The 22,565-nt window shown below is 34.9% G+C and overlaps 5 protein-coding genes across 11 annotated transcripts; 3 read left to right on the top strand and 2 right to left on the bottom strand.

Annotated features, from left to right (window-relative positions):
* The first annotated feature begins 1,738 nt into the window (after window positions 1–1,738).
* LOC140865423 (transcription elongation factor SPT4 homolog 2-like) lies at window positions 1,739–4,199 on the top strand. Of its 2 annotated transcripts, none has more exons than XM_073270066.1 (6): window positions 1,739–1,821; window positions 2,545–2,674; window positions 2,790–2,881; window positions 2,981–3,036; window positions 3,568–3,629; window positions 3,870–4,198. In XM_073270066.1, the coding sequence occupies exons 2-6, from the start codon at window positions 2,564–2,566 to the stop codon at window positions 3,918–3,920; spliced, it is 372 nt and encodes a 123-aa protein (XP_073126167.1). In that variant the 5' UTR covers window positions 1,739–1,821; window positions 2,545–2,563; the 3' UTR covers window positions 3,921–4,198. The 2 variants fall into 2 exon arrangements, with proteins under 2 accessions (XP_073126167.1, XP_073126168.1); XM_073270067.1 differs by lacking the exon at window positions 1,739–1,821 and adding an exon at window positions 1,900–1,928 and having other exon boundaries at window positions 3,870–4,199.
* Window positions 4,200–4,704: 505 nt separating this feature from the next.
* Window positions 4,705–5,805, bottom strand: LOC140866144 (uncharacterized protein At2g23090-like). The gene is made up of 3 exons (XM_073271050.1): window positions 5,666–5,805; window positions 5,521–5,561; window positions 4,705–5,038 (listed from the first exon to the last, which is right to left on the bottom strand). The coding sequence occupies exons 1-3, from the start codon at window positions 5,736–5,738 to the stop codon at window positions 4,922–4,924; spliced, it is 231 nt and encodes a 76-aa protein (XP_073127151.1). The 5' UTR covers window positions 5,739–5,805; the 3' UTR covers window positions 4,705–4,921.
* Window positions 5,806–10,854: 5,049 nt separating this feature from the next.
* On the top strand, window positions 10,855–13,869 carry LOC140865128 (subtilisin-like protease SBT1.7). The gene has a single exon (XM_073269646.1). The coding sequence runs from the start codon at window positions 11,049–11,051 to the stop codon at window positions 13,344–13,346; it is 2,298 nt and encodes a 765-aa protein (XP_073125747.1). The 5' UTR covers window positions 10,855–11,048; the 3' UTR covers window positions 13,347–13,869.
* A 213-nt stretch (window positions 13,870–14,082) lies between these two features.
* On the bottom strand, window positions 14,083–18,056 carry LOC140865130 (protein arginine N-methyltransferase 2). 6 transcript variants are annotated; one of them, XM_073269650.1, is made up of 6 exons: window positions 17,908–18,056; window positions 17,155–17,250; window positions 16,736–16,848; window positions 16,278–16,586; window positions 14,763–15,158; window positions 14,083–14,551 (listed from the first exon to the last, which is right to left on the bottom strand). In XM_073269650.1, exons 4-6 carry the CDS (start codon window positions 16,555–16,557, stop codon window positions 14,238–14,240), a joined length of 990 nt encoding a protein of 329 aa, XP_073125751.1. In that variant the 5' UTR covers window positions 16,558–16,586; window positions 16,736–16,848; window positions 17,155–17,250; window positions 17,908–18,056; the 3' UTR covers window positions 14,083–14,237. The 6 variants fall into 6 exon arrangements, with proteins under 6 accessions (XP_073125751.1, XP_073125750.1, XP_073125749.1 ...); XM_073269649.1 differs by having other exon boundaries at window positions 16,793–16,848; XM_073269648.1 differs by having other exon boundaries at window positions 16,797–16,848.
* A 95-nt stretch (window positions 18,057–18,151) lies between these two features.
* On the top strand, window positions 18,152–21,426 carry LOC140865129 (uncharacterized). The gene is made up of 5 exons (XM_073269647.1): window positions 18,152–18,465; window positions 18,633–18,747; window positions 18,883–19,533; window positions 19,649–19,832; window positions 21,120–21,426. Exons 1-5 carry the CDS (start codon window positions 18,389–18,391, stop codon window positions 21,143–21,145), a joined length of 1,053 nt encoding a protein of 350 aa, XP_073125748.1. The 5' UTR covers window positions 18,152–18,388; the 3' UTR covers window positions 21,146–21,426.
* Window positions 21,427–22,565: the final 1,139 nt, after the last annotated feature.

The following is a 22,565-nucleotide window of genomic DNA, read 5'->3' as shown; positions in this document are numbered from 1 at the left end:
AGTCTTTAATCTGTAACCGCCAGAACGTGAAATTTATACCGTCGAACTTATTGATTTCAGGTCCCGATCCGTCATTTTCGGCCATCGCTTCTCCTGCCTTAATAAAATTTCAAAAAATCTTTTCTCCAAGGCTCCCGAACATCGTAATAGCTTTGATACCAGTTGTTGTGGATTATACCGAAGCGAACATGACGATAATAGAAATTACGGAATAAAATAATCTTCAAGAACACCAAAGATTTATGTGGTTTACCCAATATAGGATACGTCCACGGACCTGATGCAAATCTTTATTACCGGATAAATATTACAAGTGTATACAAAACACTATATCTCTCCACACCCAAGCCTCGAGTATTACCGAGAAAATATTTCTCTAACTCACACAAGAGATCACCGAATAAAAGAACAACTCTTTTTTTTCTACTCTTTATTTTCTTCTCTACTGTCAATACAAAAGAGAAGAATGAGATCCAATAACTGAAATAAGGGAGCTCTATTTATAGTAGATCCTTCATTCTTTTTTCTTCAAACATTCGATGTGGGATTCTTTAATGGGCCTCACCCTTAACATCTTACACATATTTAAATAACTTGACTTTGTTTCAGATATTGAGCTGCTCGAGTATAACATGACTTTCTTGTACTTAGCGGTGTAAACGAATCAAATCTGTTCGTGAGTTTTTCAAATCGGCTCGATAAATATTTGATTTGTATTCGAAATTATCGAACTCGAGCCGAATTCGAACATGTTCGAACTTTTTTCCGAGCCAAGCTCGAGTCAAAATTATTTTGTTCGATAGTTCGGGAATAGTTTGCGAGCCTTAATATTTAATTAATATAATATAATTATATAATAAATATATATTTCAAATTTTTTCGAACATTTAGAACTTGAAAAAAACGGTGTACGTAGTTTGTTATGTGAATCAGTCAGTGTTGTTCTTAGTGTTAAGGTTGCAAAATCTTGCTTTAGATTCTTCAATTCTTCAACATAATTCTTCAGAGATTTGAGCAGCGGATTGTACGTCTAAAGCATTACATCCTTGTGCGAAAAGTGTTTGCTAAATATTTTATAATTAGATTTTAATAAAAATTGTGTATTATGGGTTGAATAGATTTAAAAATTATTTTCACAGGGGTCAAATATGCATTTTAATATTTCAAGGGGCATTTGATGCAAAAAAAATATCAAAATCTTTTCCAGTCGCATGAGGGGCGCGTGCGCAACAATCACTCATCTGAATGAGCGAGTGTGCTAATTTTTTAAAAGATCAGGATTGAAGATGCCTATTAAAATTTCAAAGGGGAGAAGTGTGCATTTTCAATATTTCACAGGGACGAGTGTGCTAATTTTTTAAAAGGTCAAAGTTGAACAACTCAATGATGTACGGTTGTTTCATATTCCTCTGTTCTTTACTTATTTTCAAGTTTGATCAGAAAGGTGCATCGTAATTTTTGCAACATTGTAATTTTGACCAAACGAACATATCATGAATCACCAAGAAAGAATTGGTACCTCTTATTACAAAAATAAAAACATGACCCCCTTTTTATTGATATGGGCCTGTCCACTCTCATAAACGTCGCTGAAAAGTTCATTAGTCAGAAAAAGATCCAAGCGACTGTAAGGCCCAAAGGCTGAACAACCACGGAAAGTTAAAGCCCACTTTGATAATTTTGAAAAAGGGCCCAGTAGCCCACTTTAATCACGTATCTTCGGTGCGGTTCTGCAGTGAAACAAGCCCGTAGAGACGATCAAAATCTTGAAGCCGGAACCTTCGAGTAAACGTGCGAAACTTATCGTTGATTCCGGAAAAGGTGAAGATTTTTACCCAAATTTAAGTGTTTTTAGGTCTTTGTCTTAAATTTTATATTTAATAGCTTTCCTAGATTATAATTCTTCTCCAGATTTTTTGTACCACAAGGTATTGTAGAATTCGGTTCAATTTCCTGCACTTCAATTTTGTTTGAATGGACAAAATGTGACTGCGTAGAATCATGTTGGAGCTTTTGTTAGCTGTTTCGATGTCCGTTGGAAGGGAAAATGGAAATGTTGGGTTTACTGCGACTAAGTAGAACACATTGAGCTTATATACCCATTTCCCCCCTTTTTTGGATTATTTTTATTTTAATTTGTGAAGCTTGTTCTGATTTGAGTGTATCACATTGAGCTTATATAACCATTTTTTCCCTTTTTTATTTTTATTTTTTGGATTATTTTCATTTTAATTTGTGAAGCTCGTGCTTAGTTGAGTGTATTATTGTCAACTAATGTGAAGTTTCCAGTTGATCACAACTGGTGTGTATTTCTTTTTTACTACACATTGGCATTGATCTATTTGTGGAGTGCCTTGAGAGAGATTCATTTCATGAATAAGATATTTTTTTTTCAAATAATAATCGAAGCTTTGTAAGACTTCATTGCATATTTGTTGTGGGGCTATATTTGGGTAAACATCAAGTTGTCATATGCTCCCCATCAGTATATTCGGTTATCTGAATTTTTCCTTGACAATTATTGAACTTTTGAATTACTTAAAGCTCTGGCTGGATTGAAATAATGGCAAATAAAGGTAAAGTAGGAGATGTCGTGGCAGCACAGCTACCTACAAGCTTCGGTCATGAGCTTCGAGCCTGCCTTCGCTGCCGTCTCATAAAGACGTATGACCAGGTTGGTTTAATCTTCTATATGTGCATCCTTTTCCTGTTTGTTTCCTTTCAATTCTTGTTCATTATTAATTCAAAGAAAAGAAAAGGCATCACTGATACGTGAGCGATCTTCACAGTTTTTTGAATCAGGGTGTGAGAACTGTCCTTTCTTTAAGATGGAGGAGGATCCTGAACGAGTAGCTGGTTGCACTACCCCCAATTTCAACGGGTTTGTTTCTCTTTTAATTTATCTTAAAAAATTAAAAGTCTTCCTTTGTGAAATCTATCAAATGTTATGCTTTTAATTTTCCCATTTGCTTTTTGATAGGGTAATCTCAATCATGGACACAACTAGGAGTTGGGCTGCTCGTTGGCTTCGCACTGGTATTTTAACTTTATACTGTTAACCTATAAAATGATTAAGAAAATTGGTAGAAGGTAATTATCCTTCATACCTGTTAGTTCATGTTAGTTCAGGAAGCATGTAGGTTACTTAAACTGCTTAAGCTATGACTTATGGAACTAAGGTGGACGGAAGACTGGAAAAGGGATCACATTAATGGCTAATCGATTTGATTATGAATCTCTTCTGAAAACTTTGAAAGAGTTGTTTGTTTTCGGTACTTGAAATTCATTGTTCAAAATTTATTAACTGCCCCAAATCATTATGGAAGATCATTTTGTTTTTTGTTTTTTGTTTTTGTTTTTGTTTTTGTTTTTGTTTTTGTTTTTTTTTTGTGGAAGATCATTTTGTTGTTGTCTGTTGACTTTTTGTTATTTTAATGATAAAAACTTTATTGTTACAGCCCTCCGAGTCATTTTTCATGTTGTTTGGTTGTCAGTGTTCTAAGTTTTTTGTATTATGGAAGCTTGAATCTTGATCATATCAACTAGAATGCTTTCAAACATTTTCAGGGAAATTCGTTCCTGGTTGCTATACACCCACAGTTTCTGAAGAACTCCCCCACGACCTGCGGGTATGCTAGTTTCTAGTTTATTTTCAAATTGATCGACGAAGCTATCCAGCATTTTCAAATACATTCAACTCTATTATCCATTTCCCCATTCCACGTAGTTTACTTTGTAAACACCTGATGTCTGTTAATTTGATCGGAACAAAATGTCCTTAGCCTGGTAGACATGTTTTGCTTTCTAAACTTAACACGAATCTTTTCCTGTTTTTGAGCTGAATGAATTGATTCTGATAAATGTTGCAGAATATTTGTGAAGACCAGCAAGTGCCATACTTTCCACCGAAACGCGTTTAGTGGTTGGATTTTGCCTCCCGCATCTCAACATTTTGTGTGTGTATACGAGGGAGCAGTTGGGGGCATATGCTTGAAAGAATTGTGCAATCTATTATCGTCCATTTCCCCAGTTTAACTGTATGAACTCAAGTAACTCAAAGTTCTATAGGTTCTTTTGAACCATAATGACTCTATTTAGTGGAAATTCTCATTACTGAAAATTAACTGATGGTAGACCTTGGAAGTTAACATTATCTACCGTGCCGTTAGAAATCATGAAACCCAACGTTTGATCCATCGAGAGTTGAACTTTAATTTATGCTGACGAATGTTTGACAAATTAATTTATTGCACGACATTTAAATCTTATTTTAAATCAATAAACCTCCCATCTTTAGCATATTATATCATTTAAATATCAATCTTATTGTTGCAAGTCCGCATCCAACATTCTAATCTTTGCTGAAATTCATCGAAACCTTTAAACCAAATGGAGGTTTTGCTGAGGTAATAATGCCAGTAGCTCACACCTGTTTTTCAGCATGATGGAACTTGTGGTCGAGTAGCATGGAACTCATAAAGAGTAAAGGAACAAAAATCTATAGAGAAAGTATCCCATACCACTTAATTTGAGCAATATCTGAGGATTGATTCAGGAGACGGCCGATAATGGATTTATATTCATTTTTTACCATAAGAAAATCAAACGACTAAATATATTCATCTTATTGCTGGATTATTGATCGCATAAGAGCAAACAAAGAAATCCCCATATCATTTGGCCCATAGAAAATACCCAGATGCATCTTACCAGCATAACCAACCACTCAACCAAACAATAGTGTGCTACAGCCAGCCAGCCATCAACTTAGGTGGTTCTTATAGAGACAAAAGGAAAGAGGAGACAACATAATGCAAAACATATACTATATATAGACCAGTAAAAGTTTACAACATCAAACCAAGAACATTCAGATGGTTCAGACACGATCGGAACCATCCCAGAACCAGAACACTTGACATCATTTCAGGTGGGGAAAACAGGTGTGGAGATCAGCCTTTGGATGCTTAGCTTCAGCATGCTCCTTGCATTTTACCTCTGAAGTAGTGCAAATAAAAGTTTGCATGCAAACCTTGCACTGCAGATGTGAAGGACTCTTAAGTTTGATGGATAAACGAAAAAACAAACTAAACAAACAACACCGCAAAATTCAAGAAACAGGGTCCCTCATTCCTTTAACCTCATAACAATATTGTTCTACAAAATTTTACAAGTCTTTGTTTCTTAATTTGCATAAATTTGACCAGATAAACCAAGAGATCGTAGATTTTGCTACAACTATTCATCAGCTGATGATGATCACATACCTATTAAGTAATAACAAGGGAACATTCATTTTCTTTAGCTATTATTTAATTCAAGTGGTTAATCACAATTCGAGCTCTAATTCATACAAGTGGATGACAAAAGAAAGTCCCCCCACCTAAAAAATCAGGTTTCGAAACATAAACCGAAGCAACCTACAGAAAGTGCAATTAGGCCAAAAATTACCCCACGAAAAGAAATCTAACACAAAAACTAGGGGGGAAAAACATGCATCAGAATCAATTAACAGAGAACCTGGATGGACATGGCCTTCTTGTTGGAATCCAGCTGACTTCCTGCACAGAAAATCAAGCAAACCATTGCCGTCAGATCTTCGAGAAACCCTATCTTGATCTCATATTTTAAAATTTTAAAAAAAATATTATAGAAATTGGCGTACCTTTATTGCCTTTCATCTTCTCCGCGTTCCTCTCCCTAGCCATCTTCGCTTTCTGGCCATTGCCACCTCCCATGGTTTCAACTTCAACCGGCTTCCTCTTTAGCTTTTGTCAATTCTTTGAGCAGAGCAGGTCAGGAATTGCGGTATAAATACGTATACCTTATATTATTATTATTATTATTATTATTAACCACTATTTTTTGTTGCACGCTAGTAAACCCTGAGCTAGCGCTTTAGATTGACTATAATTTTATTATTGATAATATATATGTTTTTGATAAATATTATTATTAAAATGCCTGGCTTTTCTGAAAAAACCTGAACATATTGATAAAAATTTTGTGAAAAAATCTATTGGATTTCTTATAATTTGGATATGTTATTTTGAGATAAGATAAATAGGACTACATAGTTATGGTTCATTTAACATATCTTACAAACAGTCAAATTAAGTTGGGAAAAGGCAATTATAAATCATATGAAACGAACTAATAATAATATTAAAGTTCTTTATTGAAATTTAAAATATGATTATCAATTTTTACAAAAAATAAATATGAATCTCCATTATTAATATATCGTAATGTTTATATTAAAAGTTTTAAAATTTAATTTAATGGTGGGAAGTGGGAACCGGTGGCGTGGTTCATTAATGGAAGAAATCCGACCCCCATAATAAATAATACTGAAATTCTGTAGTTTGGTTTTTATGGGTTGGGACTTGGGAGTTGGGAAGGTTGGAGAAATAATGAAGAAGAAGAAGAAGATTTAATTGTCGGCTCTCTTGAATCAAATTCATTCGCGTCTCTGGTCAAAACTTCTCGCACATTGCATTTCATTCTTTTATTTATTTATTATTTATATATTATATTATATTATGTTGCCCAACCATTTTGTATTTCCTTTGCATCTATTTTTATATTTCATCAATAAATGTTTCTTTTCACAAGTGACTTGACATTTGTTCACAAACGGAAAAAAAACATACACACACATGTTTCATTTATGTATTTAAAAAAATGTAAAAAAAAAAAAAAGGAAGTTAGGTCACAATTCCTATATTAAATTAAAACGAAAAAAAAAACATACACACATATGTTTCATTTATGTATTTAAAAAAATGTGAAAAAAGGAAGTTAGGTCACAGTCCCTAAATATAGATTATACAGGCATAAAAACTCACATTTTATATTTTTTTAAAATGATATATGTGTCGATAACGTATAACTCATTTGACACTTAATTTTCAAACATGATACGAGATTTCAAGTCAGAAACTCAATTACGATAATATCTTATCCAACTAAAAAAAATGATATGTGTGTGTAACAAAAATAAGGGAAGTTAGGTCAAGTTCTTAAAATATAGAGACCTAAAAATTCCACCATAATCATGAAAAGAAGTCACCACAAAACAGTGTTTATTATTATTATTATTATTACAATTACAAAAATGGGAACTAGCAGGGCCTTCCAAGTTCGAACTAATGGGTGGTGGCAAAACACCTTACGTTGTGGGCTATATAATGGGCTAAGCCCATTTTATTTATTTATTTATTTAAACCAATTTTGAATTTTGGGCTTGTACAAATAAGCCTTCAACAAGGAGCCGAGTTTTTATATGGGCTTGGGTTTCTTCATGGTATTTTGATATTCTTGGTGTACCTTTTCCTTTCCTTTTCTTTTCTTTTTTTTTTTTTTTAAATTTTTTTCATTAATTTATTAAGTTCCCAGGTAGACAAGTAACTACTCCATTTCTCATCAATTATTGTGGGACTTTCACATTTGGAACGAAGTAGCTAGATATTGTGCTAGTGGGTTGATGTAGTCTGGCTAAATGAGGAAAGACACTTCAAATCAAACTTGTATGTATATTGTTACTTGCAAATAGAAGAAAAATCAATATTTGTGGCATGGTCAATAAATGATATTATTTAACAAGATTTTGATTCGTCAAATTCAGATGTCCTTGACCAACGAATTCAAAGAGCTAATTAAGCTCGAGAATCGTCACCTAGGTCACATGCAAACAATAGATATATGTTAGAAAGTATCCGATGAAAAACCTCTAATGCTTAAATTAACGACTATGAAATGAGAAATTTCCCTTTCAAATAGAGATCAGGAAGTGCCCTCTAAACCGAATTTTTGAAGGGCTTGCTCTTTTGACGTACCTCAACAAATCTTTGTATGAATTTGTGAAGCCCCATATATATAATTTCTTGGTGGGGCTTAAATAATTAATTTGGGCTTTTATCCATCAATCAGCTGGTTTAAGATATATATATATATACCAAAACACACAAACATATAAATATATATATATATATATATATATATATATATATATATATATATATATAATATGATATCCTACTACAAACAGACGCATAACCAAACAAAACATTGAATATGGCAGCGCATACCATTATTGGTGGTGACTTTCGTGTTCATATAATATATCACCAGCTCATTTAATTTGCTCCACTTTTTTTCTCTTCAACTGTTTAGTGTTTACTTTACGATTCCAATATTTTTCCATGCACAAATTTCTTTCCCATCAAATATTATATATGTTCGAACCTTTTTATTAATATTATATATGTTCGAACCTTTTTATTATTTTTTTTGAGGAAATGTTCGAGCCTATTTATTTATTATTATATTATTTATTTATTTTGTTAAAAAAAAAAAGAATAAGAAAAGTGTACAATCACTTCAGGAATCTTTAAAGTAAAATAGGCCTTTGCTAAAGGAAAAGTAACTATATACGAGTAAAAATATATATATACATACATACATGCATGCGGTTTTGTACATGCATGCATATTATTTCTATTTACCGTCAAAAAAATTTCTATTATTTTAAAATATAGAATTCGAGAGAAAAAAATCGACTGCATTATTAATATTATAATTTAAGGTGGGTTTTTGGTATACCGTATCAAAAATATTGGTATGAAAAAAAATTCATACCGTTATCGATATCGAAATTTCGAAATTTTGGTAAGAAAAAAATCCATACTAATATCGTATAGATACCGAAAAAAATTGATATACCAAAAAATGTATATATCTAAAAAATTTCGATACGATATCCCGAAAAATCGATATTTTGATTCGGTATCCCAATCATTTGTAACTAATGGCCCTTGAATGAATTCGAATATCACCATACTTAATTGTGAATCGAATCCTATGTGCACTTGCTTCAACGTGAAGATACCGAAATCATGTCCACAAAAAATTGCCTCCATTAATAATTAAGAAATTATTAATTGTTTCATTAAACCTTAAACTATATTATATAAATATGTATAGTTTAATGTTTAAGCATATTGTATACATGTTATTATTTAAACAACTCTTTTATGGATGAGGTGATTAATATTATCGTATATCTACTAGGCCTGATTTGATTGAAGCATCTATTTTACCATATTTGCATAAATGACATTTTTTTTCATCTCAATTATTAATTATAGAACAAAACTATTATAATTAATAATTGTTATAGGCTAACAGGAATAAGTGGTAGGGTCATCTCCCAGCTATTTGCCACTACTAGCTGTAGTAAATTGACAAACCTGATGGCTCCTGTCTTCCTCTCGCCATCATAAAATTAATTATAATGATAACTCAAAAAATAAAAAATAATAAAATTAATACAATAATAATAATTACTTTTTACTTATTACAGTTGCTACATATCGCAATTACTTGTGCATATATAGATCTTCTCCCTAACTAAAAGCCAAATAAAAAGATAAGAAATGTGTAAATATTATTTTACAGAAAATAATTTTAATTTCCGGAATCACTATGAGTGAAATGATTTGAATGAATTCTTTTATTATCATCGCCAGACGATCATTGATAAATATCGGTTCAGAATACATCAACAATAAATTCCGAGCCAATCGACGTGACGAGGCAATTCACATTTCCAATCACACGATTTGGTTTTCATGTCATAAAAATAATAATTAAATAGTATATCTTACTAATATATATTTGTATTGAACATACTATATAATATTAATATAATTAGTGGTCCTTTGTTGGATTGTTATTAATGTTGACGTAAGTGTTGAGTGGTTAGAGCTATAGCCCATACGAAAACAACAGCAATTAATATTTTCAATCAACACACACCATATAAATTGTTAATGATGATGAAATATTTAAGCTAAATCTAAAAGTATACTATAGCTTCCAATATAATATTCTTTTTAAAAAATTATGCATTTTAAGTGGACCGGCCGACCTAAAATGTTACTCTCTTTTTTGCGTGTGCTGTTTTTTTTTTTTTTCGTAGAATAAAGTAAGTATATATTTGAATTAGAATTATTTTGAAATCGTTGTATTCAAATTAATTTGATTATAGTTGTAAACAGAATTCATAGTTGTAAACGAAGAAGATGAAACATCATATATTTCAAGAGAATACTGAAATGGGCTGACATACCAAACTCAAAATACCGAATTTTTGAGATACCGTACCAAAATATTTTTGATATACAGATTTTTTTTCGGTATACGAAATTTTTTTTCAGTACAATATGGATTTTTTCTATATCAAAATTTTTGAAATTTCAAAATCGTTACCGATATAAATATTTTTCATACCGATATTTTTGATACGGTATATCGAAAACTCACCCCTAAATACACATATCCGGACATGATCACATGAGATACAAATTTAATTCTCCAAAAAAAATTTGGAAGCAAATTTCTTCCTGTAAATCAAATATATACTCAACTTATATTATATAAACTATTAATATTCGTTTTGGTGGGTGTGTGAATAGTGATTTATTTGTTCGAAAACGTTAACTTCACGATTAATACAGTTAATATGATTCGTATTGACTTCTTTGAATCTTATTTAATTTGGTTGGGGAAACTATAGTTGCTCCATAAAACTAAATATTCGGATTCATTATACGAATAGAAACCTTATAATATTTTCTCTTGAAAATCAATTCTAAATTTTGACTAAAAGACCCATCTACGTACATTTCCACAATAATATCTTGAAATCCCAATTGAACAGATCACTCGATTTCAGATAAAATAATTGTAGTGCATCAACTTTCTCATATTTGTCAAACAAAAAAGTGGGGTGGGTCCAAAAACTTGTACACCTTGGGAGAAAACCATATTATATAAGCGTCGTCACCATGGGCAACCTGCAAACAATAATGAACACCCATCATTTATTTTTCTTTTCGAAACAAAAAAACGCAAATATCGTATTTATTCCATACCCCAACTCAAGAACCCAAAATCTATTAAAATCTTTGTTATAGCCTCCAAAATTTGTTCCCAACTTGTCTCATTCTTATAACCCAGAAATTGTCAAAGTAAAAAATATCAAGATGTCAAAGCTCGGAATTCTTCCTTTCTTGACTCTTCTTCTTCTTCTTCTTCTGTGCTTCTTTCATGCATTTGCTGATGCACAAAAGAAGACATATATCGTTCACATGGACAAGTTCAATATGCCTGCATATTTTGACGATCACTTGCAGTGGTACGACTCTTCTTTGAAGGCCGTCTCGCGCTCTGCCAACATGATTTACACTTACAACAATGTCATCCACGGCTACTCTGTGCGGCTGACGCCCGAGGAAGCTCGGGTGCTTGAAGCAAAATCGGGGATTCTATCGGTTCAAGAAGAAGTATTGTACCAACTCCACACCACAAGGTCACCCGAATTTCTCGGACTTCTCAACAGTGACGCGTTTCTGCCAGACTCTGGCACAATGAGTGAAGTTATAGTCGGTATCTTGGATACCGGCGTTTGGCCAGAATCGAGCAGTTTCGATGACAGTGAGCTAGGTCCAGTCCCGAGTGGGTGGAAGGGTGAGTGTGAAGCAGGCACAAACTTTACAACATCAAGCTGCAACCGGAAACTCATCGGTGCGAGATTTTTCTCACGGGGATTTGAGGCTGCTTTTGGAGCCATTGACGAGGCATCAGAATCCAGGTCTCCTAGAGATGATGATGGCCACGGAACGCATACTGCGAGCACAGCAGCAGGATCGGCAGTGGTTGGAGCGAGCCTGTTCGGTTTTGCTGCGGGTACGGCTCGCGGGATGGCCAGACGTGCTAGAGTGGCAGCATATAAAGTCTGCTGGCTCGGGGGATGTGTGAGTAGTGATATAGTAGCTGCAATGGAGAAGGCAATAGAAGACGGCGTGAACGTGCTTTCCTTGTCACTTGGTGGAGGTTCTTATTCTGATTACTCCAGAGACATGGTTGCAATTGGAGGATTTGCAGCAACATCCCAAGGCATTCTTGTTTCTTGCTCTGCTGGAAATGGTGGCCCAAGTCGTGGGAGCCTCTCCAATGTGGCGCCATGGTTAACGACTGTAGGAGCTGGTACAATGGATCGTCAATTTCCTGCATATGTTAGCCTTGGAAATGGTAACAACTTTACTGGGGCGTCACTGTATAATGGGAAGCCATTAACTTCCTCGACTCCTCTGGTTTATGCTGGTAGCGTCAGCAATTCATCCTATGGCAGACTCTGCATGAGAGAGACTCTGATTCAAGAGAAAGTGAAAGGGAAAATCGTGCTTTGCGAGCGGGGATTGAATGCAAGGTCGCAAAAAGGGTTGGTAGTAAAAGATGCAGGTGGGGTAGGGATGATCCTTGCAAACACCGAAACCTATGGAGAAGAGCTGGTTGCTGACGCCCATTTTATACCAACAGCAGCTGTGGGTCAGGCAGAAGGTGATGAGATAAAGAAATACATCTCCTCTGAATCAAATCCGAGTGCCGCGATTGCTTCGGGAGGCACCCTACTTGGAGTGCAGCCATCACCCGTCATAGCAGCATTCAGCTCCAGGGGTCCGAACCCCGTCACGCCAGATATTCTCAAGCCTGATTTAATAGCACCAGGCGTCAATATCCTCGCGGGTTGGACGGGTAAAGTAGGCCCAACAGGTTTACCAGAAGACACCAGGCGAGTGAATTTCAACATAGTTTCTGGTACTTCGATGTCGTGCCCACATGTGAGCGGATTGGCAGCTCTGGTCAAGTCCGTGCATCCGGAATGGAGCCCTGCGGCTATAAGATCGGCACTGATGACGACTGCTTATAGCAAATACAAGAGTGAAAAGGGCATTCAAGATAGTGCAACCGGATTGCCAGCAACACCATTCGATTATGGTGCCGGACACGTCGATCCCATATCAGCACTCGATCCTGGTCTCGTGTATGATGTTACTGTTGATGATTACAAGGATTTTCTTTGTGCCTTGAACTACAGCTCAAGTATGATCAAGATCATCACAAAGCAAGACTATTCCTGCAAGGCGGATAAGGAATATAGGGTTGCGGATCTCAACTACCCATCTTTTTCAGTTCCCCTGCCTACAGCTTCGGGCCCAAACGGCGGTAGTACTGCACCTTCAGTAATCAAATACACGAGAACTCTGACAAATGTCGGAACCCCGGCAACTTACAGAGTCTCAGTCCCTCAGCAGATGAAGGCGTTGAAGATTGACGTCGTGCCAGATGTCCTAGATTTCACCGATGCAAATGAGAGAAAAACTTACACAGTGACATTTACGGCAAATTCCATGCCTTCAGGCACAACTAGCTTCACTCATTTGGAATGGTCGGATGGAAAGCACATAGTTAGTAGCCCAATTGTGTTTAGTTGGACATGATAAAATTAGTGCAATAGTCCTAGAAATGCACATGCTATATATATCATCTTACCATGAGTCAATCACCAAAAAAATTGGACATTCTGTTTGGTCTCAAAACTGGGGTGCAATGAGAAAAAAATACTACTGGAAAGACTCTAAACTTCACCTCCAAAATGAAGCAGAGGATTGCACAAACATATCCCAAGAAAGAGCAGATCATGAAATTGACCATTGAGTATGCTATCTCCTCCTCCATCTCTCAGTACATAAATATTTATTCCAAAACAAGAGACCACCAACGATTAACCGAAGAAATATGTGAGTTTTTTTGTTTTCCTACAGTCCGAAGATCTTGGATTTGTGAAATTGTTGGACCAAAAAAAGATACCTACTCTACAAGCATAATACTTAAGTGCTACCTTGGGTCTCTTCGAAGTACATAACAGGCCAATTGGCCTGAAATGAGTTATAAGAATCCGTATTTCTATTTTTAGAGCTACTAAAACAGTTGACTGCTATAAAGAAAATTTGTTGTTTTTAGATGCATTTAACTTTTCCCCATATTTCCCTTTTGCCACTATAGGCGCTAGACTTGGTACTACTGGCCCCAATCTTCTTGAATAGTTTTATTTACCAGAAACAGTAATTAAAAAAAGGGAAAAAAAAAAAGAAAAGAAAAAAGGTTGAGTTGTTCAAAATAAATACTTTTTTTTTAAAAAAAGACACGAGACGAAACAAAGCTTAGCAGTTATAATTAAGCATTATATTTGAAAGTTCTTATAGTATCACTCAAGACAACAAATTAATCTAAGCAGTAAATGGTGCAGCTAACACTCGCATATTCTCTGATCACTGGTGTAACAAGTCGAAGCATAGATAACCTAAAAAAAACCAAGTAAACCCAAAAAATCATTCAGACTCATCTGAAGACTGACAAACAGGAAGGTAATAAGTATCCAGCTGCCAATACTTGTGTTTCACGCCCTCCCAGGTCTCTTCTCCTAGACGGTCCTTCACTGGTAAGGGTATCAACTGTGTGGAGTAACCCAAATGCTCAAGTTCCAGAGCTACCAGCTGACAATAAACCAAGTGAAAGAAAGCATTACTGCCACAAAACCCATTGAAGAATGAATATATTCCTCCAGGCTTCAATAAGTGAGGAAGATGGTGGTGAAACTCTCTCATATCTTCATAATACTCTCCATACGTGTCAAAAAATATCCCTGAAAAAGAACAAATATGTAAAGTAACTCGTTTAAGTCAGAAGTACTTGATATTCCATTAAACCTGTAAATATCAGATTGATATTTCTATACAATGAAGCATACTTAAAAATGCTAACTGGTCTAATTCAGAACTTCGGAGAAACCATGTTCTTCTGCATCTCCTATAATAGTTTACAACCACCAAACATAAGTATACAGATATTTTTACCCTCATATGACTTGAGTTGAGAAAGAACATCCTGCCAGCGACCAAATATTATCGTCACATTCTCCTTTTCACCCCACCCAGTCTGAAGCATCCGATCATAAACGTCTGGGTGAGCTTCGATGATAGTATGTGACAAGGGGTTGTATTGTTGAATTGCAGTATCCACAAGACCCATGCCAAAGCCAATGTTTAATACATGCCCACCTCCAGCGCAAATAGCTTTTGCATGAGCCTCCATGAGTGGCTTCTCCCAAGCCATCATAACTGCCTTGCTTTCTCTGTCCATCACCTTATCCTCACTAAAAGTAACTCTGTCGTCCAGATAATCACCATTAGGGTTAGCCGTTGCACTGTCTTTTCTTGCAATTGTTCCTAGAATTAGTTCGGCCTGTATCCCTATTAAATAAATGAAAACCTTGTAATTAGTCGAATCAATTTTTTCAGAAGGGAACCAATCGAAAATTGCAAGAACTGTCTGTATTTGCAGAGGGCACTAGTCCAAAAGTTAAATTTTTTAGCTACATGGCATAACCAATTGTGCAAGAAAATAAAGTAGCTACAGAATTTCATCATTGTCGAGAATCATACAAGCAACCAATACAATAGTACAATGGAACTTTGAAATATATCTAATAGTTTTACAATATTCCTGGACAAACATTAAATGGCTATATGTTGCCTATATAAGGTCAGAAGCCTGCTGTTAGAAAACAGTTAGTAACTACAGCAATGTGAGTTGTGGCCACGTAAACCCTGATCATCCACATTTATAATTCTGCAGGAAGGAATCCAAAAGTGGAAGGTTATGCACACTACTCATTAATGGTATCATCAACAAAAAGTCAGACAATATCGGCAACAGGCTATTATCATAGGAGCGCACGGCGTGCACTCAAAATTTGAAGGGGTTAGATCACTGAGGTGGATCTGAGGCAGCAAGTTAATAAAATCCAGCGGGAAAACTCGAATCTTTTTTTTTTTTTAAAAATTATACATAAAGATTCAATTTTTTCTCATGAGGCCAATCCATAGTCCCTCTTATTGGCTTCTCTTGTGAATCTCTGTCCTTTGTGTGTACCATCTCCCAAGCTCAATAAGCATTCCGCCACCAACTGGGTGTACCACAACCCTAAAGTAGGCAGGGGACGAAGGAGAAAGCAGTTGCCTCTCCCCATCTTAATCCTTTGAAAGTGATTATATAATTTTCACATAAAAGGATGATTTCGCCCCAGGAAAAATTGTGAGATAAAAGACAAGACTATAGATGGTACAAGATAAAAACTTATGTGCAAACGCGATGACTTAAACAACTAATGCAATAGCAACTCAAAAAATGATCCCCTTTTGCAATGGTTAGGGTATATGTCCAAAGAAAGCAGCAGCCAACCGAGCATATAAAGGGGGAATGCCTAATACTTCAATAACCTTCTTCTAACTTCAACCAAAAAAATTCTCAAATGTCAGGAAGACAAAATGAATCAAGTACTAAAATGAGGTAATTCTGTTGCGAAGGACCTGCATTGAGAAGGATATCGAAGGAGGATTGATGGCCACTTTCCATGGCGAAGTCTCCGGCAGAGAGATTCGCAGGGGAAAGTGCATTCCAAGGGGCACCGGCGTCGAGGAGCGCCGACACCACGTCGGCCCAGCCATTTTTGGCAGCGTGCATCAGCGGCGTTAGACCATCCCGGTCGAAATAGGTGACGTCAGCTCCAGATTTCAGTAGAGATGCTACCTTGGAAACGTCGCCGGTTCGAGCCGCCTCACAAAGTGATTCCTCCTTGTTCTCCTCCATTCTTGTTAGTTTGGTTTCAACCTGTTTATCTGCATAATAATAATAATAATAATAATAGTGGTAAACTAACAGGCCTCACACGCGGTATGTATGCGTCAACACAACGTATATCCTAAAGAAAATAAAACTAAAATAAAAATCATCAAAATAATTAAGAAAAAGGTGTCAAGAACTGAACTTGGTGATCAATTCAATTTAGAGAAAAGTTACTGAAGAAATATGGATGTTGCAGCACCTACTTTACGGCGGTGAAGAGGTATGTTGGTCAAGCCAATGGGTCAAGAGAAGAATCTGCAATATTAATAGAGAATAAAGAAAAATATTTTACAGAGTTTCACAAGTGAGGAAGATCTGTTATCTGTTGATAATTTACGCACATAAACACACATAGATAGGCTTGTTCAAGCCCTTGTTAGTGAAGAAATTCACACATCATTAGGGTGATTCAGTGAAGGAATTTACAAATGTAAGGTGATTCAAGCCCTTGTCAGAGAGGAAATTATGATTCTTCTACATTTGTCATTCAAAAAGTACACAAAATATCTCAAATATAAACATTTTACAGGTTAACAAGTTTGCTTGCAGTATCATGTGTACCTGATAAAGATTGATCTTTTGCCACTGGGTTTCCACAATTCAGAGGTTTTCTCAACCTAGAACGAAGCTTTGAAAGATATTCAACTGAGAATCAAACTGCAATAAGAACATGCACGCGAGTAACGACGAAGATAAAGTTTTTTGGAAGATGAAAAAGTAGTAGCATGTTGAAGAAAAATGCTCATACAAACTCAATGCCGTCTATTATTTTCATCCCAAGTAGACATTCCTATATTTATCGCATAATAATTGAAAGAAGTTTCTAAAACTTAAGCAGCATTCGAAATTATACTCGGATTAATTTGAACAGCATTGTCAGTTACAAGCAAAATTAGAGGAATCCTTTGTTAGCAACTTTAAGACAGAATTACACCCATAACTGAGAGAACATCAAAGCCGTTATTTCATAATTGTTAAAGAGCTTTTTTTCCAGACATCATGAATAAAATCCGATGCTACAAACAACGGAGCATATATTAAGGAAGTATAAACAATATAACTCAATTCTTACAGAAGCATTTTATCAAACAGTTGAGGTTCGGATTAAATAAAAGGCAATGCGTGATCCACGAGATTTCAATCCCGCGTAAAAGCACCCGAAAAATCATGAAAATCAAGTAATGTACTCGAAAATACACCATATAAATCCATAGTCAGTTCACAAAGACATGAAGTTGTGAATGTAAAATGTTAATGATGTGCTTAAAATAGAAGCAAATGGAGACGTCGGGAGAAGAAGAAAAATCAACTAACTTCATATTCATGATGTTGTGAAATTGCCAGTTGAAGATCAATTAAGGAAAAATTATGTAGTATTGAAGATAAGCCGTTCAGAGTTATCAATCAAATGCATGTCGTGAAGGTTAACGAGTGGGTAGAATGCAGAAAGTTAAAATTAATTAAAAATAAATATATATTATTACCCTTAGTGTTTTAATAAAAAATTTTAAAAAAAAAACCAAAGTTGCTGGTCAAACAAAGGCACACTAATTGACTGCTCAACAGAACGAACCCAGAGGAACGGTATTTCCCCGCAGCTGCAGCGCCACGACACCATAAATATGATTATTTTTTTGTTAAAATATATCTCCAAAATGCAGATTCGAGAAATATAGAACGCCAGCTTTTCGATGGTTTTGATTTTCATCAATTTCCTTTGTCATCTCTAAATTGGGTTGTCTTTGTTATTTTTTCATTTCCCTTTTGTAATCCAATCGCTGTTGGCGGGGAGAATATGACAGCTGCGTTTGACAGATGGGAAAAAGATCCATTTTTTTCTGCTGCGGAGGAAGTCCAGGAATCTGCCGACAGGTAATTTGAATTGTGCAATTTGATTGAAAATTTCATTTTGTTTTTTTCCTCCACCGACAAGCATTTTATTTTTAGTCATTCGTTCGTTACTTTTCTTTCCTATGTTGCTATTACGCTATGGTACAATTTGTTTGAATTGATGTCACTTTTTATTTTTATTTTTGAAGAATGGAATCGATTTATAGAACTTGGATGCATGCTAAGAAGGATACCTCTGGGCTTTGGGATTTGACTGAGCTTGGAAGAGATCTCCAAACAACTCTTGGCACTACCAAGTGGCAGGTCATTTGATCAATACCTAAACATCCATTAGGCTCTTGGAAATTACTGTTTTCTGTGGTGTGAAATTATCTTTCTAATGCTACTGTACTGGTGTTTTATGATTGAAATGGATGTAGATGTTTGTGTTTGATGCAGTTGGATGAATTTGAGCGTGCTGTTAAATCAAGTTACACTAGCTGTAGTTCAGCTGACGATGCCAAACATAGGCATCGCGATTTCATAACTGCGATTGAGAATCAGACATCAAACGTTGAAAACTCTTTGAAAGAATCATCATTATCACGAGGCAGGATGCCACTGCCATGGGTGCGATTAAATGAAGGAGAGCGCGATGAGCTTGCTTTGTTTCTTTCAGGACTTCCTCCATGTTCCACAAATAAAACCACCTTAAAAGTTAAAAATAAGGATGTGGGAGTGCAAAAATTGCAAGAGGGTGATGGGCAGTTAGTGACAGAATGTTTGAAACCATCTTTTCAGATGGTAGAACGGGGTCTAGGGGAGGCTAAGGTGGAAAAGTTTCCAGGGCATCGAAGGACAGCTAGTGCCAATCCTGACTTTATATCATGGAAAATTGAGGTGGCTGCTGATTCTTTGCATCGTGGTTCCTCTGATGTTGTGCCTGATATACCCCCACGCAAAATACCCAGTTTTTCAGGGTTTCTGAATACCATGGAATCATCAATGTCTCAGTTGAAGTGGCCGAAGGATGGTTACAAAAAGTTAAAGCTTATTGATCACCTTTCAGAAACTGATACTACATTACCCCTATCCCAGAACTTAACCAGAGTGAGTAATTGATTTTCCTTGATATAACATCAAATGTTGGTCTTCTCATATTTTTCATGATCTCTAGCTGGTTTTAACTTTTCGAATCTTGATAATATCTTCATGTTCTCTGAAGGGTGTCAAGATATGCTATGAGAAGAACAAAAGTTGCCTTGATGGATGTGATGATTATTATAATAGACAATTGTATGGTTGGTATGGTGCCATACAGAGACAGCTGCAGAGGTCCCAATATTATATGCAGTACAGTCGACCAGTTCAAGTCATTTTTTCCACTATCCTCGTCATCTCTTTACTTGGTGAGCCTGCTGATTGAGTTTTTCCTTCATTATCTGCTATGCTTTTGATTCTTCACCTCTATGATAGACAGTTACTCTCTGTCAATGAAATTTTAGTCGAGTCAAAGTTTAAAACCTAATTATTTTGTTGCAGGTTTTATCATTTTACATATTTCATGTTTGATCACAAAATTTTGTCTTGAATATGTAACCACAAATAAGTGTTTTAGGACGAATTCCTTATTATATTTTTTTTCCCTCATCTCTAGCCAAACATGTGTGGTTTCAGGACTCAACAATTGACTGCTCTGTTTTTCAATTTGGATCTTCAGTTAACACTAATTTGAATCATGTTCAACCTTAAGATGAATTTGAAAACATTCGTTAATATTTCTCTAAGAATCAGAACTTTATGCGCTTAATGTGTTTACACTCCCAATTTTTTTTATAGAAAAAATGTGGAAGGATAATCTAGTCTAAAGGAGCTTGTTGGTGGCATACTATCTCAGTATTGTATTAGGAAGAAATATATGAAATCAAGTTTGTGATTCAAATCCATATATACTTTTTTGGACACCTTAAGCTTTGGTGATTTTGAAACCCTTTGATTTGATACTGTTATGGATTAATATACAAAAACGGGTCATCCTTTTTACATTATTATGATGTTTTATAGATTTGTTAGGTTGTCTGGGAGAAGGTTATCTGATGTTGACTGTGGAACCCATTAGATAAACTAAACTTTAATTTTCATATTACTGAGATTCACTTCTCAGTGTGTTTAGGCCATAAATGTCATGTACCCTTCTCATCTAGTTGATTCTTTAGTCAAAACTATATATGACAATGGAGTTGATTTGAAAAGCTATTGTATTATTATTCTATAAATTCTCAGTTGACAGTGGTTTGATTAGTTGCTCCTTCACCGTACCACAAAATTATGGCAAGTAATAGACGAGGGTTAAATTAATTAAGCTTCTTTCTTCATGTTTTTGCATATTTGATATTTCAAAACCTTAGTGGATACAATAAATTCACCTAATGGCTTGAATCAAAAGCCAAGTTTTTGGGAAGCCTACAGGCTACAGTTCCACCACGAAGTAATCCGTCACTTTTCATATGTACACAGTACACCTCTTGTCCATTCCTGATTTTCAATGCATGCATTAAGTGCAATTATATTTCTACAAATCAGCCAAATAATTGCTACGAATCAGCCACAATTCTGATTGTAGAAAATAATCGAGAAGTTGAATATTTTGTAAAAGATGAGGTAATTGGCTGATGATCGTTTTTTCCCTCGTGCAGTTATATTGATTTTGCGTGCATTCTAATGATGAGGAGCTATATTGTTTCTCTAGTTCATCCAAGTTTAGAGATCACAATTGTACAACCCTTTATCCCGCGACTTTCCTCGCAGCGTCCCTTTTTGCTTTTAACTTATATTGGTTATACCCTACACTGATCCCCGCAGGGTTGTTTCATTGATTCTTGTAACATGATCAGTGAGCCTACTATGTCCATTTAGATGTAATTTAACCAAGTAATGGCTTTGGTTTTATCATGTAACATTTGAGTAGTGAAATCAATTTCCGAGACGTAACATGTTGCTTTATGACTTTTTCTGTGTGTGGATATTAGCAAAACAATCGTAGACATGATCGTGAGTAGTGAAATACTCTAGTAAGGAAGTTTTTTTTCGAAAAACACTTGAGTTTTCAAATGAGTCCAGGGAAATCAAAATGTTGTACACCAGTTCCTTGAGGCTCTTAACTTGAAAAATCTTCCAGCAGCCGACGAAAACGAAACTGGTAATAAATTTGGAATTTGATAGTATAAATTATATATATATATATATATATATATATATATATATATAAAATTTGAAGAAAACTTAAAATTTATAACTAACGTATATACGTTTATTATTAAAAATAATTTAATTATTTTTATAAACTCAAATCCCATGAAATCCGATCAGTTTTATAAGTATTTCACACACTGTGTTTGGATCACGGGAATTGGACGGGATTTGGTGGGATTTGAAATTAGAAATACCGTTTTAGTATTTGGCAACTGGGGATTTCAAAACGGGATTGGTATTTGGTGAGATTTTATAGGATTTCAATTAGTTAAGTGAAATCTTGACAAAATTGGTCGGATTTCACGGGATTTGAGTTTATAAAGCAATAAAATTATTTTTAATAATAAATTCATATACTTTACTTATAAATTTTAAGTTTTTTTTATAATTTTTTATAAAATATTATTTATCCAAAATTTATACTATCAAATTTCAAAATATATTTTAACTTTTTGCCAAACACATAATGGAATTTCAATTCCATGGATTTTAAAATCCAAATCCAAATCCAATTCCAAATCCAAATCCAATTTCAAATTCTATTTTTTAGACATCCAAACACACTGTTAGTTAAATGAAATTTTATAAAATTCTATCAAATATCAATTTCGTTTTGAAATTTCATTTTACCAAACACTAAAACAGTATTTTCAATTTCAAATCCCACCAAATCTCATGTAAATCCGTGATTCCAAATATAGTATTAGGTGTGTGAGATATTAATTGATGCATGTGAATAATAGTACGAATATTATCGAGTGAAAAGATTTGAAAGAAAGATGCGTGCATATATACAATAGTAATTATTAATCGAGAATAATTTTGGTATAAAATTTATATGTTTTCGCGTCGTGATTTTATTTGTCCATTTTTTTAATTTCTTTTTATAT

Source organism: Henckelia pumila, chromosome 4, assembly GCF_033568475.1.
Source record: "Henckelia pumila isolate YLH828 chromosome 4, ASM3356847v2, whole genome shotgun sequence".
NCBI lineage: Eukaryota > Viridiplantae > Streptophyta > Magnoliopsida > Lamiales > Gesneriaceae > Henckelia > Henckelia pumila.
The sequence above is the reverse complement of the archived record's forward strand: the minus strand, read 5'-3'. Positions and strand labels throughout refer to the sequence as shown.

Bases quoted from the DNA above. Each gene is read 5' to 3' on its own strand.
- LOC140866144 (XM_073271050.1), bottom strand. From the start codon at position 5,738: ATGGGAGGTGGCAATGGCCAGAAAGCGAAGATGGCTAGGGAGAGGAAC. The intron at 5,562-5,665 runs GTACGCCAATTT...TTTTCTGTGCAG, and splicing joins GAAGATGAAAGGCAATAAAG to GAAGTCAGCTGGATTCCAAC. The intron at 5,039-5,520 runs GTTCTCTGTTAA...TCACATCTGCAG, and splicing joins AGAAGGCCATGTCCATCCAG to TGCAAGGTTTGCATGCAAAC.
- LOC140865130 (XM_073269650.1), bottom strand. From the start codon at position 16,557: ATGGAGGAGAACAAGGAGGAATCACTTTGTGAGGCGGCTCGAACCGGC. The intron at 15,159-16,277 runs GTCCTTCGCAAC...TTTATTTAATAG, and splicing joins CGATATCCTTCTCAATGCAG to GGATACAGGCCGAACTAATT. The intron at 14,552-14,762 runs GTAAAAATATCT...GTTCTTTTTCAG, and splicing joins TCAACTCAAGTCATATGAGG to GGATATTTTTTGACACGTAT.
- LOC140865128 (XM_073269646.1), top strand. From the start codon at position 11,049: ATGTCAAAGCTCGGAATTCTTCCTTTCTTGACTCTTCTTCTTCTTCTT.
- LOC140865129 (XM_073269647.1), top strand. From the start codon at position 18,389: ATGACAGCTGCGTTTGACAGATGGGAAAAAGATCCATTTTTTTCTGCT. The intron at 18,466-18,632 runs GTAATTTGAATT...TTATTTTTGAAG, and splicing joins GTCCAGGAATCTGCCGACAG to AATGGAATCGATTTATAGAA. The intron at 18,748-18,882 runs GTCATTTGATCA...TGTTTGATGCAG, and splicing joins TTGGCACTACCAAGTGGCAG to TTGGATGAATTTGAGCGTGC.
- LOC140865423 (XM_073270067.1), top strand. From the start codon at position 2,564: ATGGCAAATAAAGGTAAAGTAGGAGATGTCGTGGCAGCACAGCTACCT. The intron at 2,882-2,980 runs GTTTGTTTCTCT...GCTTTTTGATAG, and splicing joins ACTACCCCCAATTTCAACGG to GGTAATCTCAATCATGGACA. The intron at 3,630-3,869 runs GTATGCTAGTTT...TAAATGTTGCAG, and splicing joins AACTCCCCCACGACCTGCGG to AATATTTGTGAAGACCAGCA.